The 14,131-nt window shown below is 51.8% G+C and overlaps 5 protein-coding genes across 5 annotated transcripts; 1 reads left to right on the top strand and 4 right to left on the bottom strand.

Annotated features, from left to right (window-relative positions):
• Window positions 1–3,152: 3,152 nt before the first annotated feature.
• On the top strand, window positions 3,153–3,541 carry N7477_002343 (CVNH domain-containing protein; the record flags this gene model as incomplete). Its single annotated transcript, XM_056964006.1, has 2 exons — window positions 3,153–3,285; window positions 3,348–3,541. 2 exons carry the CDS (start codon window positions 3,153–3,155, stop codon window positions 3,539–3,541), a joined length of 327 nt encoding a protein of 108 aa, XP_056823959.1.
• A 1,477-nt stretch (window positions 3,542–5,018) lies between these two features.
• On the bottom strand, window positions 5,019–7,223 carry N7477_002342 (uncharacterized protein; the record flags this gene model as incomplete). Its single annotated transcript, XM_056964005.1, has 2 exons — window positions 5,019–5,123; window positions 5,178–7,223. The coding sequence occupies 2 exons, from the start codon at window positions 7,221–7,223 to the stop codon at window positions 5,019–5,021; spliced, it is 2,151 nt and encodes a 716-aa protein (XP_056823958.1).
• Window positions 7,224–7,325: 102 nt separating this feature from the next.
• N7477_002341 (exportin/importin beta family protein) lies at window positions 7,326–7,972 on the bottom strand (the record flags this gene model as incomplete). The annotated part of the gene is made up of 2 exons (XM_056964004.1): window positions 7,326–7,784; window positions 7,871–7,972. 2 exons carry the CDS (start codon window positions 7,970–7,972, stop codon window positions 7,326–7,328), a joined length of 561 nt encoding a protein of 186 aa, XP_056823957.1.
• A 975-nt stretch (window positions 7,973–8,947) lies between these two features.
• On the bottom strand, window positions 8,948–11,901 carry N7477_002340 (uncharacterized protein; the record flags this gene model as incomplete). The annotated part of the gene is made up of 3 exons (XM_056964003.1): window positions 8,948–10,879; window positions 10,936–11,648; window positions 11,703–11,901. The coding sequence occupies 3 exons, from the start codon at window positions 11,899–11,901 to the stop codon at window positions 8,948–8,950; spliced, it is 2,844 nt and encodes a 947-aa protein (XP_056823956.1).
• A 511-nt stretch (window positions 11,902–12,412) lies between these two features.
• Window positions 12,413–13,968, bottom strand: N7477_002339 (DUF803 domain membrane protein; the record flags this gene model as incomplete). The annotated part of the gene is made up of 7 exons (XM_056964002.1): window positions 12,413–12,872; window positions 12,923–13,214; window positions 13,274–13,434; window positions 13,488–13,578; window positions 13,634–13,724; window positions 13,862–13,887; window positions 13,941–13,968. 7 exons carry the CDS (start codon window positions 13,966–13,968, stop codon window positions 12,413–12,415), a joined length of 1,149 nt encoding a protein of 382 aa, XP_056823955.1.
• Between the last annotated feature and the right edge of the window lie 163 nt (window positions 13,969–14,131).

Below are 14,131 nucleotides of genomic sequence, written 5' to 3'. Positions count from 1 at the left end.
AATACGAAGCGTAGGGTTCGAGTCAAATCAAAGTAAGAGTGTTCCGGGTCGTTAGGGGGAGGAACTGTAATTAAGGGAAAAGGGAATGGCGTCGAGCTTGGAATCGTTAAACTCGCAGACTCCGGTCAGGTGGGATATGATTAATCTTACGGATGATTCTAATTAGGGCCCTTCCTTCCCCAAGATTGTTGAGCCTCTGCAGTCCACGCGGCCAGGCTAGCACCCTTCAGCTCGGGGGTCATTCTAGGTCCAACCGGGGAGCAAATGGCGCCGAACGGGGGGCCCGGGCCATGGTCAGATACATGCGTAGTCTAATTCGACGCTTATCCAGCTGCCCGTGAGGGATTAGCCCCGATTTTAGGGTTCGACTGGGGATCCACACGACGTAAGCCTTCGCCTCTGAGGAAGAGGGTTCGAGGGATCTTCAATCCAGAGAGATCTATAACAACTTCCCTGGGGGAGACGGACCGGGGCACTGGGGCACCGGAGCAGGAGAGTCTGGGTCAGCCAAGCCGACGGCGTCGACCGCATCTAGACAGTTCACCAGGCGTGGGCTTAGGGAGCACCTGGCGTGTTTTTTTTCTTTCTGCAGCCCTAACGAATAAGCCGCCGCTCACCAAAGAGTTCGTTGAAATGGGGTCAAAGACGGTTGATTACGTTTGATTTAATTGAATGCCAAGGTGGCTATGAAGGCTTTCCTCGAGTGCTTGCTTTTTTCTTTGTCCTGTTCTTCATGGTCATTTTTTCTTCTCTGTTCTTTTACCCTTTCCACGATGAGGTATTGCTTATGTCAACTCTCTAGGTTCGGTTTCATCCCTTGTCATTCTATGGGGGTGGAGGTGCAGGGGCCACAGGGATCATCTAAAAGAGGCCAAACAATCGACTGGCAAGCACATGACTGGGGCCTGGGAAATGCCTTCGATCTCCCACGGCCAAGGCTCGATCCTTTGGACCCTGGAAAATGAAATGGGTGGATCGAAACGTCGAGACAAGAATACCGTATACCCAGTTGGGTAAAGGGGGGGGTCAATCACGGCGCTAACCTAGGTTCGCCCCTGTGGGTCAGCCTGACAGGCGCCGTTTCCACCCGTGTGAAAATTGACGTGAGACGGGACTGGATCCGGTCAAGACAACCGAGTGTGCAGAAGTGTAAAGTTTCAGATGTGACAGACCTGGAGATCGGGGGACATATTTGCAGATATTAGGCCTAGGGGCAGTGCAGACCAGTCGCTCGGGATGACCTCTTCTTCAATCTTTCCTTGGCCCAGGTTATGATGGATCGTGCCATCCCAGCGATCTCTGTCTCTCCTAGTTACCGCTGCGCTGGAACCACTGGACATGGACGCTTCGGTAAGCTCAGAAAGTAAAATGAACCAATGTGGCTCTGCCGCAATGCAGGGAAGCTGACCGACTCTCCCTTTCACCTGCAGGGCCCGGGGCAGTTAGCTCCCGTTGATTCGGAACCGAAGCCTCACTTGCCTTTTTTCGAGGAGCCCCGGGACTGTCCCAGGGTCATCTGCAGCGTCTGTATCACTCTGCAGTTCTCTCGACCGCCACTTGCAACCCCGGTCACCACGTTTTCTGGGCATGATGTCTCTGTCAGAAGTCGGTGAGTCCTGCAGGCGTCAGATCTGTCCAGAGGAAGCTGGAAGTTCGGGGGCAGCTGTCACTACATAGAACAAGATCATTGATTCCCCCCGTTGGTTTTCAGTGGACCAGGCCAATTGCCTGTTCAGGATGGTTCGGAGAATGCCGTGAACCAGGGACCGTCGGTGCTCTTCGGTGGGGTCTGGAAGTGATTGGGATCCTCCCGCCCAAAACCAAGTGGCTCTCGCTTCTCGCTACATGGCGCCAAATATGGCTAGCGTGTGCTGCACTGCTCTGGTCAATTTGGGGGCCATCTACCATCATTTCTCGGGGGATAATTATACCTGCTACGAGGGGATAGTGTGGTTGTGAAGTCCTCTCTCCACTCTCGACTATTGAAACACGATGGCGTATGAGATGGATGCTGTGGTCCACTTCATTCTAGGTTCATGGTTCGGCCGGATGGGTAGCGAAGTAGCGGATCGACCTGGGCTGGATGACCCCGGAATCTGTCGTTCCCCGGATCCATTAGATGTGCACGACACATGGAAAAGTGTAGATAGTTCCAAGTGAAGGGATCATAAACGTGGCCGCATAGAGCAACAAGACTGCACGGCCCATGGGACCATGGACGGTCGACGCTAATCAACTTTAAAAATGAAAGGCGCCAAGGCATCAAAGAATGTGCTATCCTGGACGGTGGGGCACACTCCACAGGCGCACACTTGGGTCTTACCATTAACAGCACCTAAGGACCCTTCGCTGACAGTACACTGTCCAGCGTAACTGTCGATCGGACTAGGATCACCGGTACCAAGCTCTCGGGTCCGGCGCTGCCTCGTTGCCTCCGTCGATCTCTGAGAGATCCACCACCAATAGTACAGTACTATACGTATCCACGACGCAATGACGGGCTTTGGACCATGCTTAAAAACCCGGACCTATTAAAAAGGCCCATGCAACGGTATTGACGGCCAGTTGCGGAGTCGCCCCCCTTCGACTATTAGGAGTCTGAAAATAGATCAGCCGTCCCCAGAAGTCGATTGCTGGCGAAGCCCAAGCCTCCGGAAGTTAAATAAAAGTCGGCTAGCGTCAACTGGGCAAGCCACCTCTGCGGAAAAGATAATGGCGTCCGTTAGGCTGTAAAGATAATGACAAGGCAGCTTTCGAGGCTGAACTCGATCGTCCACTGACGGCGTCCCACAGCCCTAGAGCCCTGTAGGGCACCGCAGTGCCCGACGCCATCTCATTCTGAGGTCACAATGACCTTCGCGCTGAGATTCCGTCGTCTTATCACATTCCCAGAACAAATTGTTATAGATCACAATGAGGCCAACATGATACGTGCCCTGAAGAGCTGCGGTCCCCTGGGAATTACAGTATGCTTGACACGGTGACCGGCGACACAATCTCGATGTCATTGAGGCAACATGCCCACCGCCTGTATATCATCAAGCAGACCACTTTCCCTCTAATCCTGTAGACTTTACTCGATCAACCTCGCTCCGGAAATCTCATCTATTCCCCTGGATTCCCCCTGACATGACCTCCAACCCAGCACCAAAATGGGCTTCCACAAATCATCCATGAACATCCACCTTAAGGACAGCCACGTCCTCTGCGCCTACTGTCAGCGCCCCTCAGGAGAAGCGACATACTCCGAGCTAGATCTAGACGCCATCCTCGGCACGGTGAAAGGTAAGCCTCCAGCCCCCTGCAGAGCCGTTATTCTCAAACAAACCCGAAGCTAAAGCACCAAGGCAAATTCAAATGGAGCGCCGAGAACTTCTCCAGCTCGGCGGCAAATGTCACTCTCGAACAAGATAATCCGGAGCATAACCCCCTCCTGCATGCACGATTGCACGACGGGGAAGGCCTCCATGAGGAAGTGGTGAATCTGGCAGATTGTATCAAGAATGAAGATGGGAAATTGAAGTACATGGGTTGTTTCTAGAGTGGTGGATAGATAGAATATGCGGAAAATTCTAAAAGATTTGACATCTTTATCTTTGGACTCTTGTGCATGCTAACCAAGCGAGATTGAGATGAGATGGTGAAACCGAGGTAAATCGCTCTGTCAGGTCTGTGTATATGTGATCACTGTGTGACGGTCGTAATACAGCTGAGGCTGAGATTAAAGTACCCCATGATCTTAGAAAGTTCAGAGTCAGAGAAGAACAAATCAGCTCTAGAAATCCAGTGTTTCGAGTATAATGTAACCCCCGGCGCAGTGACAGAGGACCTAACCGGATGGACGGTCAACATTAGGGAAAGTCTACGTCCACAAGTCCACGATAGCCTCAAAATCGATCCTTACCAAAAACAGGAAAGACTAACAGTTGACCCCAGTACTGGGGTACCCAGGAATAGACTCTGAGCCACCGGGAGAATTTCAAGAGCCGAAGGGTGGACACTTTCGTGAAAAGAAGCGCGATCGGGAAAGGCTCGCGTCTTGGTGTCCCAACAGATGTGGCCAATCGCTTCGCTTTCGAGTTAAGCTCAGGCTCGAGACGCCGACTAAGCGAGGAGGGGCCGCTCCGCTGGAGATTGGTTTGGGGTTGGGTCTTTGGTAGATCGTTGAGGTTCCCTTTTCCTGATCATCTGCTCTCGTTAGATCGCTTTTTGCTGGACTGGGGAGGTCGCTTTGAGAGGGACTAAGTGTTATGGTGTGCACATGGTCGGCTAAGAGTAAAACATCATCATGTTGAAAGTGCTTCAAGTTAGCCGACGTCGTAGTGGAATCTAAGGTTTTACTTTGGTGCTATGCTACATGGGGCTTTCAAGTCTCGCTCCAGCCATTCGCTAGATGAACTAACCACATGGACATGGACACGTATAGACACAAGGAAATGGAGGCAATCAGGAAAATGCGAAATTGGGAATGCTGCCTAGGTTATTGGTGTATCTATCTAATCTATCTATGTGAAAAGAATTGAAAGAAGCCAGCGCTGAAACTAAGAACTAAAACCCCCCCCCCAAAAAAAATAGGAACCGGCCCCGGAGATAAACGAAATGCAGAAAGTGAAAGAAAGCGAGCTCATCAGATAGCTATGCCCATTTCAATCGTCAGATATAACGTAGATAAACAGTCAAATCACGTCCTCTGTCCCCACACATCTCCTCTCCCCGGTCTGTCCCGCAATGGTATTGTTAAGGTATGCAGAGAACGAGGTGAAGGAATAGCAAAATCGACGTCTCAATGCCCCTTCTCGCTATGCTAAGAAACCCCATTGCCTCTTTAACCCCCCTCGTTGTATTCTTTACACTTATTACAGGCGGACTCATGATAAGCGGATGAGAATACAGCGAGGATAAGGAAAGTCGCTTAAATCCAGATTGTGGTGAGAGAGATGCGAGATAAGAAGCGATGCGTAGAAGAAGCCCTAGGGCTTCCACGCCAGGAAAGAGGTGGATGTGACGTCCTGTCAGACTCAAACCTGATAGTTGGAACGCAGCTTCTGGGCCGCTTGGGCCGAAAGTTGCTGCTCGAGGAAAGAACCGAAGTCGGGTATCATATTTTTATAGCCTTGTAAGACCTGGAGACTTTCGTTAGAGATCTAGTCTGACAATGATGAGGCGATTAAACAAACCTGTTGGAAGGAGCTCTTGATGTCCCGGTATTCCTCTTGGGAGAGCGACTTGCTCGGGAAAGAAGCAATGGCCCGGAAATATTCCGCCAGGCTGGACTCCATGGCCTGGGGGTTCTTCATGACCACCTGGTTGAAGCCGAGGAACGCCGAAGCCTTCTCGCGAGTGAAATCGATCTTGGCCATCGAGTTCAGGAACGGACCAGCGTACTCGCTCAGTTGAGGTGCCATTGCATCGGGACAGCAGAGGCCAAGGCGTCCAAGGGCCATGGCAGCGTTCTCATTGACCGAGTCGATGATATCCGGGCTATTAATGATGACCAAAAGTCCATGGTACAGCTTCTCGACATAAGGCGCCAGAGGGGCGTTCTCATTCACAGCAATCTCGCCGCACGACCAGCAGGCGTTGTTCAATACACTGAAACCAGTGTGGCGGTCGTCATCACGGATAAGGTCCAAGTCAAGCTGTTGGATGATAGTAGGCATGATGGTGGGGATGAAGGACACCATGTGAGGGAAGATGCTGATGGCACAGTCACCCAGCAGGGCGTATGAAGACTGGCGTACCTCGTAGTTAGCATCTTGCATGCAGTAGCAGAGCAGATCGAAGAAGTGTGGGTTGGAGTTGGCCACCAGCTCGCCACTCTTTTGAGGGTCGATGGCTTGGATGATGGCACTGAGAAGATCGAGGCTGGTGACGAGGAAATCCTTATCCGGCTCATCAACAGTCTCGTTACTCGTCGCGGCGTGGGATGTTTCAAGGTTTTTGTAGATGATACCAGTGCAGCGCTGGAAGAGGTTTGGCGCAAATGGCGCAAACGCATCTCCATATGCAGCAGCGACGTAGCCAAGACACTCGAGTAGCGGGAAGATCTCTCGTGAATCATCCGCAACAAGGTTGTACCGGCCGATGAGAGCGGGCATAAGAATTTCAACCAATTGAGGCTTGGCCAGCTCTTCCATAACGCACTCGGCGAGCGTTTGGATGCAGTCATAGAGAATGTACATGTTGCGATCCTTGTACTTGCCGAAGCATTGAACGAATTGACGAAGAATGGGCTCACAATAGGGCACCAAGTTGTCATCTGACTTTTCCTCTAAGCTGGCGAATGCAGACGCGGCTGCTTCCTGCACCTTCTTGTTGTTGTCCAGCATCCGATGAAGAATACCTTCCATCATTGGCTCAAAGAACTGGGCCTTCTGCGCGGGGTCTTGCAGATGAGAGGCCCACTCAGAGTAACGTCCCAAGCACCAGCAAGTAATTTGGCGCACAACGGGTTGAGCGTCGTTCAGCAAAGAAATCAGATAAGGCACAAGCTCGGGGAGATGGGGAGTAACTGCATCCATGCAACCATCTGCTACAGCTCCCAGAGTAAGAACTGCAGCTTCGCGATTAGGCCACTGCTCATGGCGCAGGGTCTCCATCAAGTAGGGCAGAATAATCTCGAAGATCGGGTTATGGTAGACATTCGAGAAAACATCCAGGGCGGCAGCGGAGCACTTCCGCAGAGTCCATTCATCCTCAGGGTCACCAAATTCGGAATCCTCAATTTCGCCCTCGCTGAGATCGTCCTCGTCTTCCTCCTGGGGTTGCGGCTTCTGAGCACCGTTGGCCTGTTCACCCTGCTTCTTGTCACCACGAGCACCCTGGGCCTTGGCAAATTGCGGCTTCAAGTCTTCTGCGCGATCCTCGGCATCGGCATCATCCGCTTCGTTCATCAGGCGTTCGACTTCGTCTTCATCGTAAATCATGTTCTGGAGCAGAACCGGAATGACCTTTGGCATGAAGGGAGCCAAAGCCTGCTGCAATTTATCCTGCTCACCAGCAACAATCCAAAACTCTGCCGCGTCAAGAGCAAGCTCTGGGTCCTCTTGGTTTCGCTGCTGAATGAGAATATAGTTGACGAGGCCATCCAAGTGCGGGATGAGCTTTTCTGGTGCAAATTCCACAAGCTGGGAGAAGGACTGGCACACCATCTTGCGAACCTCGGTGTCATTGTCAGATGACAGGTTGAACAGCTGCGAAAGGAACAGATCGAGCGAAGCCATCAAGGCCGGGGTTGGTGCGGCAGGAAAACGTGAAGACTGTTCAGGGCGAGGAGCGAACGCGAGAACTTTCGCGGGTGGTGAATTCGAGCAGCTTGGGGATGATCACGTCAAGCGGGCGCTGCCCTGGTAATCGCGATCGAGGATCTTGCGGTTATCCTCGCAAACCTTGAACAGGGCATTCATTGCGGCCTCCTGAGCAGGAATGGACACATTGCCGGGAGAGTTCCCAACGAGCGACAGAAGCTCGTGCAAAATTTCAGGCCAGGCCAACAGGCCACCCCGCTGCACAAGCTCCGTTATGATGCTGCCGGCACCTCTCTGGACCTGACGATCATTATCACGAAGCGCAATGAGCGCGGCAGACCGAATGAAAATCAGGCTCTGCTGGGGAATGGTGTGGTAGCCCCAAGCGATTTTGGTCTTGATGTTCATGGCAGCAGCGAATCGGACAAAGTTGTAGATGGTTGGGTCCATGCCGACGCAGGCAGGGACCTCCGCGGTGGAGAAGAGGTAGGTAATGTAATTCACATAGTCCGGCGAAGATGTAGCCTGGGCCAGCATCTATCATGGCGAGGAATCTGGTCAGTCTTCGAGTCTGAAATCCTGAGAAGAGGGGGTAAAACGCGGCACGGAAAAAAAAACGGTACCTCTTCAGCTTGCTTCCGCATGGCCGCGTCCTGGCCATTGAGGGAGTCTCGGAGACAGCATGCCAGCTGCCTCAATGGCTCGTCCTGAGGTTGCCAATCCATGTTGAAGCAGAGTCAAAAGTCGACTGCGGTGTGAGGCGCAAAAGTGCGTGTGGTACAACGAGCCCCGCCAAGAATGTGGGAACGGGCCCCCCTTCGCTGGTCCCCCAGATTTTGAAGCACAACAGCAACGAGTTCGGATCGTCCGGACACAGACGAAGGAATTTGATTTTTGGAGGTCTTCCTGGATGTGACCGAGAGTTACTAAGGACCAGAAAAAGTCACAAAAGAGCTTTCAAGTGACGGAATCGATAAGCCACACGCGGTGCTGCCGGCAGAAAAATGATCTTCGAAGGCAAAGGCGGTAGACTTTGACGTCCCTCGAACGCATGTAAAGCAATTTGTAAGAAGACACAAGTAGCCCACAGTCAACGAGGGAGAGAGGTAAGGTCATATTTTGAGCTACCGGCTGTGTAGATACTATCAATATTATGGCTTCTGCTAGACGCCCAAATGCTGATCATGGTAGGAGCAGGATGGCTGGTAGTTCTGAATGGATATCCATCGCCAGTGCCCGTGTAGCTTCACTGCGACGAAAGTAATCGATTGAATATTTCCTGCACAATTGTGCACGATCTGATCTCCACGTGGGCTCCACCTACGCACTTGTGACCTCTCAAATGCTTGAGCTGGCATACGATAACGGAACGAACTTCGCGAATACTTCGCGACAAACGTTTTAACTGAGAAAGCGATTCAGAGCACAGCGGATCTATCGTGTGGCGAACGCGGACAGCGACAAGTTTGTGATAGGCCCAAGTCCCACACGGAGAGTGCCTGCCACTGCCCACTTGGAGCAGCTATTTGGGAGGAATGCGAAATAAAATGAGGTATGCTACACTATAGCGCATAGGCCTGACCGTAGCAAGAAATAATGGATGTGATATCGTCTTCATGGCAACCAAGCCCATCCTCAATATCTGATCATACACATCGTAAGCTAGCAGATGATACTGAACAACCCCTGGTCACAAACACTCAAGCCCACACCATCTTCTTGATATCATATACAAGATACTCCAAGATTCCAGTACGTTTCTTGGCATCAGCCAAGGATATAATATCTGACTGCTCAACTACAGACGCTGAATCAACATTCTGTCCATCGCCAGCCATCATTGCGCGTTCAATTTCCTGGCAAATGCCCCGCACCCGATCAAGTTCTTTAACGGTAACGGTGCCAGCGTTGGGACCCGCACGAGGACTAGCCACAGGATTGGAGATAGGCATCGATTTGAACGCAATGAAGCGAGTCGTTGCTCGCTTATTGCCCCGGAGCCAGGATACAAGGTCCCATTCACCGTTGTTGCTTGGAGGTTCAAGAGCAGCGGGGCGCACGTTCGTCTGCAGAGAGCGCGTGTTGACGCGAAGAGCATTCGCATCGCCATCTCGGTATACGACAACCAATCCAACATTGCTTCTCTCATTGGCCTGAGTATCTGTCAGGATGGAGGTGATGTATGTGCCGTAGTGAATGCGAGAAATGGAACGCAGATCAATGCGTTCAAATGAAAGTACTTTATCGGTTTCCCAGTCAAAGCGGCAACTGTAGACCGCTGCATCTGTCAACAGGAGGACGGATTCTTCGAATGGAAGTGTGCGAAGGGTATTCGGTTGTCGTGGTGTCAGCATAGTCCAACCGCCGAGGAACTCTTCAGATGGACTGCTGATCACGATTTTACAGCTCGTGTCAATTGCGTTTTGGCGGAGTTTTTGCAACGAGATCCCTGGATCAGTGGTTTGTAGTTCCATGGCGAACTCGTCGAAAACGTGCGTGGACACATTGCCCAGGAGGTAGTCAATACAGGCTTGAGAAAAATAGTCGTTGACAATGTTGTTGTAATATCGCGAGAGTGTCAAACCCAAGTCATTCAGGGCGCCTCGATAATCTCGCTTGCGAGTGCGAGTATAGTCGCCCTTCAGGGCTGCAGTCGACGAGTATTGCTTTGAGATCGCATCTCCATTGTCTGCCCAGAGTGTATTGAACCATTGAGTTGAAGAATCTCCGCCGAGGTCGATTGAAATTCCTTCCTCCTTCAGCTGGCGCTCGAGTGCCCATTGACCAAGGGCACACTGTGCAACACCTGTGCGGTCGAGGCAATCCATGCAGTTTGTTCGCACAATGCCAGCTTGTTTGTGCAACATAGAACCATCTTTCACGGTAGAATAACCAAATTCATCAAGAGTTTCTTTCAGCCGATCGACCAGCCGGCTGACATTCTCGAACTTCATGCCGCGACACTCATTGTGGAAATCGAACCACTCTAGACGCAGCGGCAAACCATCAATGCCTCCGGCTTTGTTGAAGACATCGACATATCTCTCGTACTGTTCGCCCACTTTCAATTCTCCGGCATGTTTGTCAATCAAGGACACTGCTTGTATCTTGCCGTACCTCCGACTTAGTTCTCGGAAATGTCTCCCAAACGCGAGCTGGTTCGTCTCGGCAGAATGATGCAACACTGGGATCGGCTTGAAGGCATACGGGGACTGCGAGAAATATAACGGAATAGACCCTCGCACCTGTAGATAGGAGTGGACATTTTGCGACGGATCCCAATCCGGCACTGAAAGAATCTGCTCCGTCTCCACTGTGTTGGCAGTGTTGCCTTCATCATCAACACCGCGACGAAGATACCGAACACCCGGCCGATTGACAGAGCGCCTCGAGATCAGAGTCAAAAGGAAGTTTTGCTTGGGAGTTTGGGGCTCAACAGCCTCTGCATCTTGACTGTCACCAATGATACGAGCTTCGACGGGTTCCTCTTTAGGACTCCCGTCCGATTCTTTCTTGTCAGGAAGAGCGACTGTAAACTCTCGCTGGCCAACAAACCCTTGCAGCAGGGGCAAAACAAATCCGTGGGCATCGCTATCTATGAGTGCAGTCATAAGATGTTGGTTCCAAAAATACTACAGATCCTATGTTAGTGACCAGCGCCTATCCATCTGGAAAGAAAAAAACATACCAAAGGATCAACTGTCTTGTGAAGAGGCAGATGGCCACTCCTCGGACCCTGTGCGTTATACGATCTCGTAAGATCATAATCGTATGCAAAAAAGAAATTATGCGAAGCAAAGAGCAGCTTCGTATACCTCAACAGTTTCGGCAACAGTTCAGCAGCCTGCCCAGCCCCTGGTTGATTTGAGTCACTCTGAGACCCAAATTCCTGCGGAAGAATCGCCTCGGTACTAGAATCCCCAACCTCGGACCCTTCGGTCGACATCCGAGGGGTATCGTCAAATGGTGTTTCCAGAATCTCCGGATCCGGCTCTCCAGGCCTCGGTAAGCCTAAATTCTTGCGCGATAGCCAGTTCGCTGCGAACCGTCCGAATCGGAGCCGTTTACCAATAACATCTTCGGCTATACTGCTGACGCTGAGGCCGCGCGCGTGGAAGTTCTCGCGGGTTGGCGAAGTCGGCGCGCTGCCTATCTCTGTTGGCGCAGCGTCCGTGGCATTGTCCGGGTCATCGTCTTCGTCGGACGAGGGATCGAGGTCCGGGTCGCCTTGTGAAACTTCTTTTCGGGCTTGTGTGATTGCGCGGGTTGCGTCTTCTTGGGAGGATGTGGGAATTATAGCGACGTTGGTCACGGAGTAAACCGGGTGGCCTTGTATTTGGGCGACTTCTTGGCGCTGGGTAATGGAGACAAGGAACGAAACTGACGCCACGGACAATAGGCCTAATAATGCGGATTAGACTCTGTGCAGGGTGAATGAGTCTAGGGAGGACGTACCGACTAGACCATATGACTCCAAAGCATCGCGGCCCTCGAAGGCTTCGGGAGTCGGGGTGGGCAGGGCGGTGATCTTGTTCGTCTTGTAGTCTATGCGGATGGAGGAGGCTTCGTTGTTGCCGTTAAACCGCGGACCGCCCGCGTGTAGGATTAAGCCATCGACCGCAGCGACGACAATTAGCTTGCGCAACACGGGCATAGCGAAGGGTTTGGATATTCAAGGGTGAACTTCGCAGGTGTTCGCATCCCCGCCAAGCGCAGGGCTGTCGGATGCAAGTTTTCCATAGCAGCTGACTCGGCACCTACATCATCGGGTCCTTTTGCCCCACTTCTGATCAGTCTGTGAAGATACGTCCGATTTACGATTGACACTCGATACTTGAAGATTCATCTCTAATTGCGTAAGAAATCAATCCACTGAAAAACTCGGTATATACAATGATGCCTCTCGCCCACAAATCAAAAACAGGAACAAATAATTCAACCATAGAGAACCCAGAGTCATATCCAATTCGTTTCAAACGGCAATGTCCAGTGCCTGGTATGAGATCACCCGAGTATTCAGTCTCGGGCTTTTGGGAGGGAACAATAAAAATACAGAATGCTCAGGAGAAGAGCCCGTGGCTCAAAGTAGTGCGTGGCGGGAAAAAAGCGTTGCGGCAGTAATCTCGTGAGAGAGTGTGCTATACTTCACACTCCAGACTTGCGGATCAGATCTGACTGTTCTGCTTGGTGTGGATAGCCGTACGGTGGGGTTCATTGTTGGAGAATGTTGGCCCGGGCTCTCCGTCGCTATCTTCTCCTAGCTGATGCAACCCGATTCCTGAATTATTCTCGACGTCGTAAGAATGGATGAGGCCTTCGCGATCGCTGTGACCATTCAGGTAGGCGCTGGAGGAGCTTCGGCGGGACTGCATGGAGCGCCGGGTCTGGAAGCTGGCGATGCCATCTGTTGGCACACCATCGTCATCGAACCTGGAATTAACCAGTTTTGTTCCATCAGGGTCGTGTCGGGACAGGTTAAGTAGGTAGACACCGGTAAATATAATGAGGAATCCGCAGAGCAGGGAAATGGTGTTGACTGCATCGGTAGTGTTGAATCCCTGGAAGAGAATGAAGGAGGCGCAAAGCGTGAAGGTCGTGAAAGTAACATAGTAGAGGGGGTTCACACTGGTCCTGTTAGCGCCGACTTGAAGTTGACCGTCCAAAATCGCACTCACATTGAGGTCGAAAATGAGTTCAATGCTTTGTTGAAGTAGTTCATCTGTGTAAGAATGCAGAAGCCAGTCACAATGGCGAATACATAGGTTGACGCATGGACAAATTGGTTGTTGCCCAGGAAAGTGAGCTTGACGGCAATACCGAAGGCCTTGACGGACATAACCGAAACCGAGCCAACTGTAGAGCAAATCGAGATGAAAACGAGCGGATTCTTCTTGCCATATACCGGCGCAACCCGATAAATCATCACCGTTGAGAAGGTGGCCACGAACAAACAGTACAATAGGAAAGCTGCGCGGAGAGAGAGTCAGCCTAGATGTACTATCCACCCTGGGAGTGTTGCCACATACGCGCTTTCACGGCATAACCCAGAAGAACATCGATTCTGTCCACCGGCTTGTCAGGGGGCGCGTGGAGGACGATGACGACTGATCCGAGGAGGCACATGGCGCAACCCAATTTACCCAATGTACCTAACCGCTCGTCAAGGAAATATGAACCGAGGACCGCGCTGGGAGGCTGTTAATAATGTCGCTGGCCATTGCAAGGAGGGCGGGCACGTACCCGATCAGCACACTCAGTGCACCGAGAGGCGTAACGAGAATCGCGGGCGCAAAGGCATACGCGGCGAAGTTGGCAACTTCGCCAATTCCCACTGTTCAAGCGTTCGTCAGTTGCGCGTTCTGCGATGCCCAAGAGGACTGCCCTACGTGTAATTACGCCTGCCCACCAAATTGGGCTCTTCAGATATGAGAATCCTTCACCCTCGAAACCGTGTCGCTCCGAGGCATGTAACAAGCCCTAGAAAGCATTAGTATCCCTGCCCCTAGTTTGTCTGCGACTCGGTGGTCGAATCTCGCCCGGTTGAAGGGACTCGATCTTCGGTCGGCATTCGGCGCTCGAGGCTGAGGCTGGGGCTGAGGCGGAAACAAACGAACCTTTTTCGTAATCACAAAGCTTGTGCCTGGGCGATTCAATTAGCTAGCAGTCCGATAGACTGGTGAATAGATTTCTTACCAATTGCCATTGTTGACATGATGGCCATTATGAGCCCGACATATCTAATGCGCAACGCCAAGGTTAGCATCTGGCCACCTTGACCACAGGACTCGAATGCGTAGTAATGGGCCGTACTTGTCCGGAATCATCGTGATGTATTCTCTCTAGGAGCGCACTGCTCCCAACTGCGGAAAAGATCCAGTGCCAGC

The sequence above is a fragment of the Penicillium maclennaniae genome, assembly GCF_028827695.1.
Source record: "Penicillium maclennaniae strain IBT 15551 chromosome Unknown utg000003l:1.0-5670915.0:1.0-5674809.0, whole genome shotgun sequence".
Classification (NCBI taxonomy): Eukaryota; Fungi; Ascomycota; class Eurotiomycetes; order Eurotiales; family Aspergillaceae; genus Penicillium; species Penicillium maclennaniae.
Note: the sequence above shows the minus strand (reverse complement) of the source record. Positions and strands in the feature narration are given on the sequence as shown.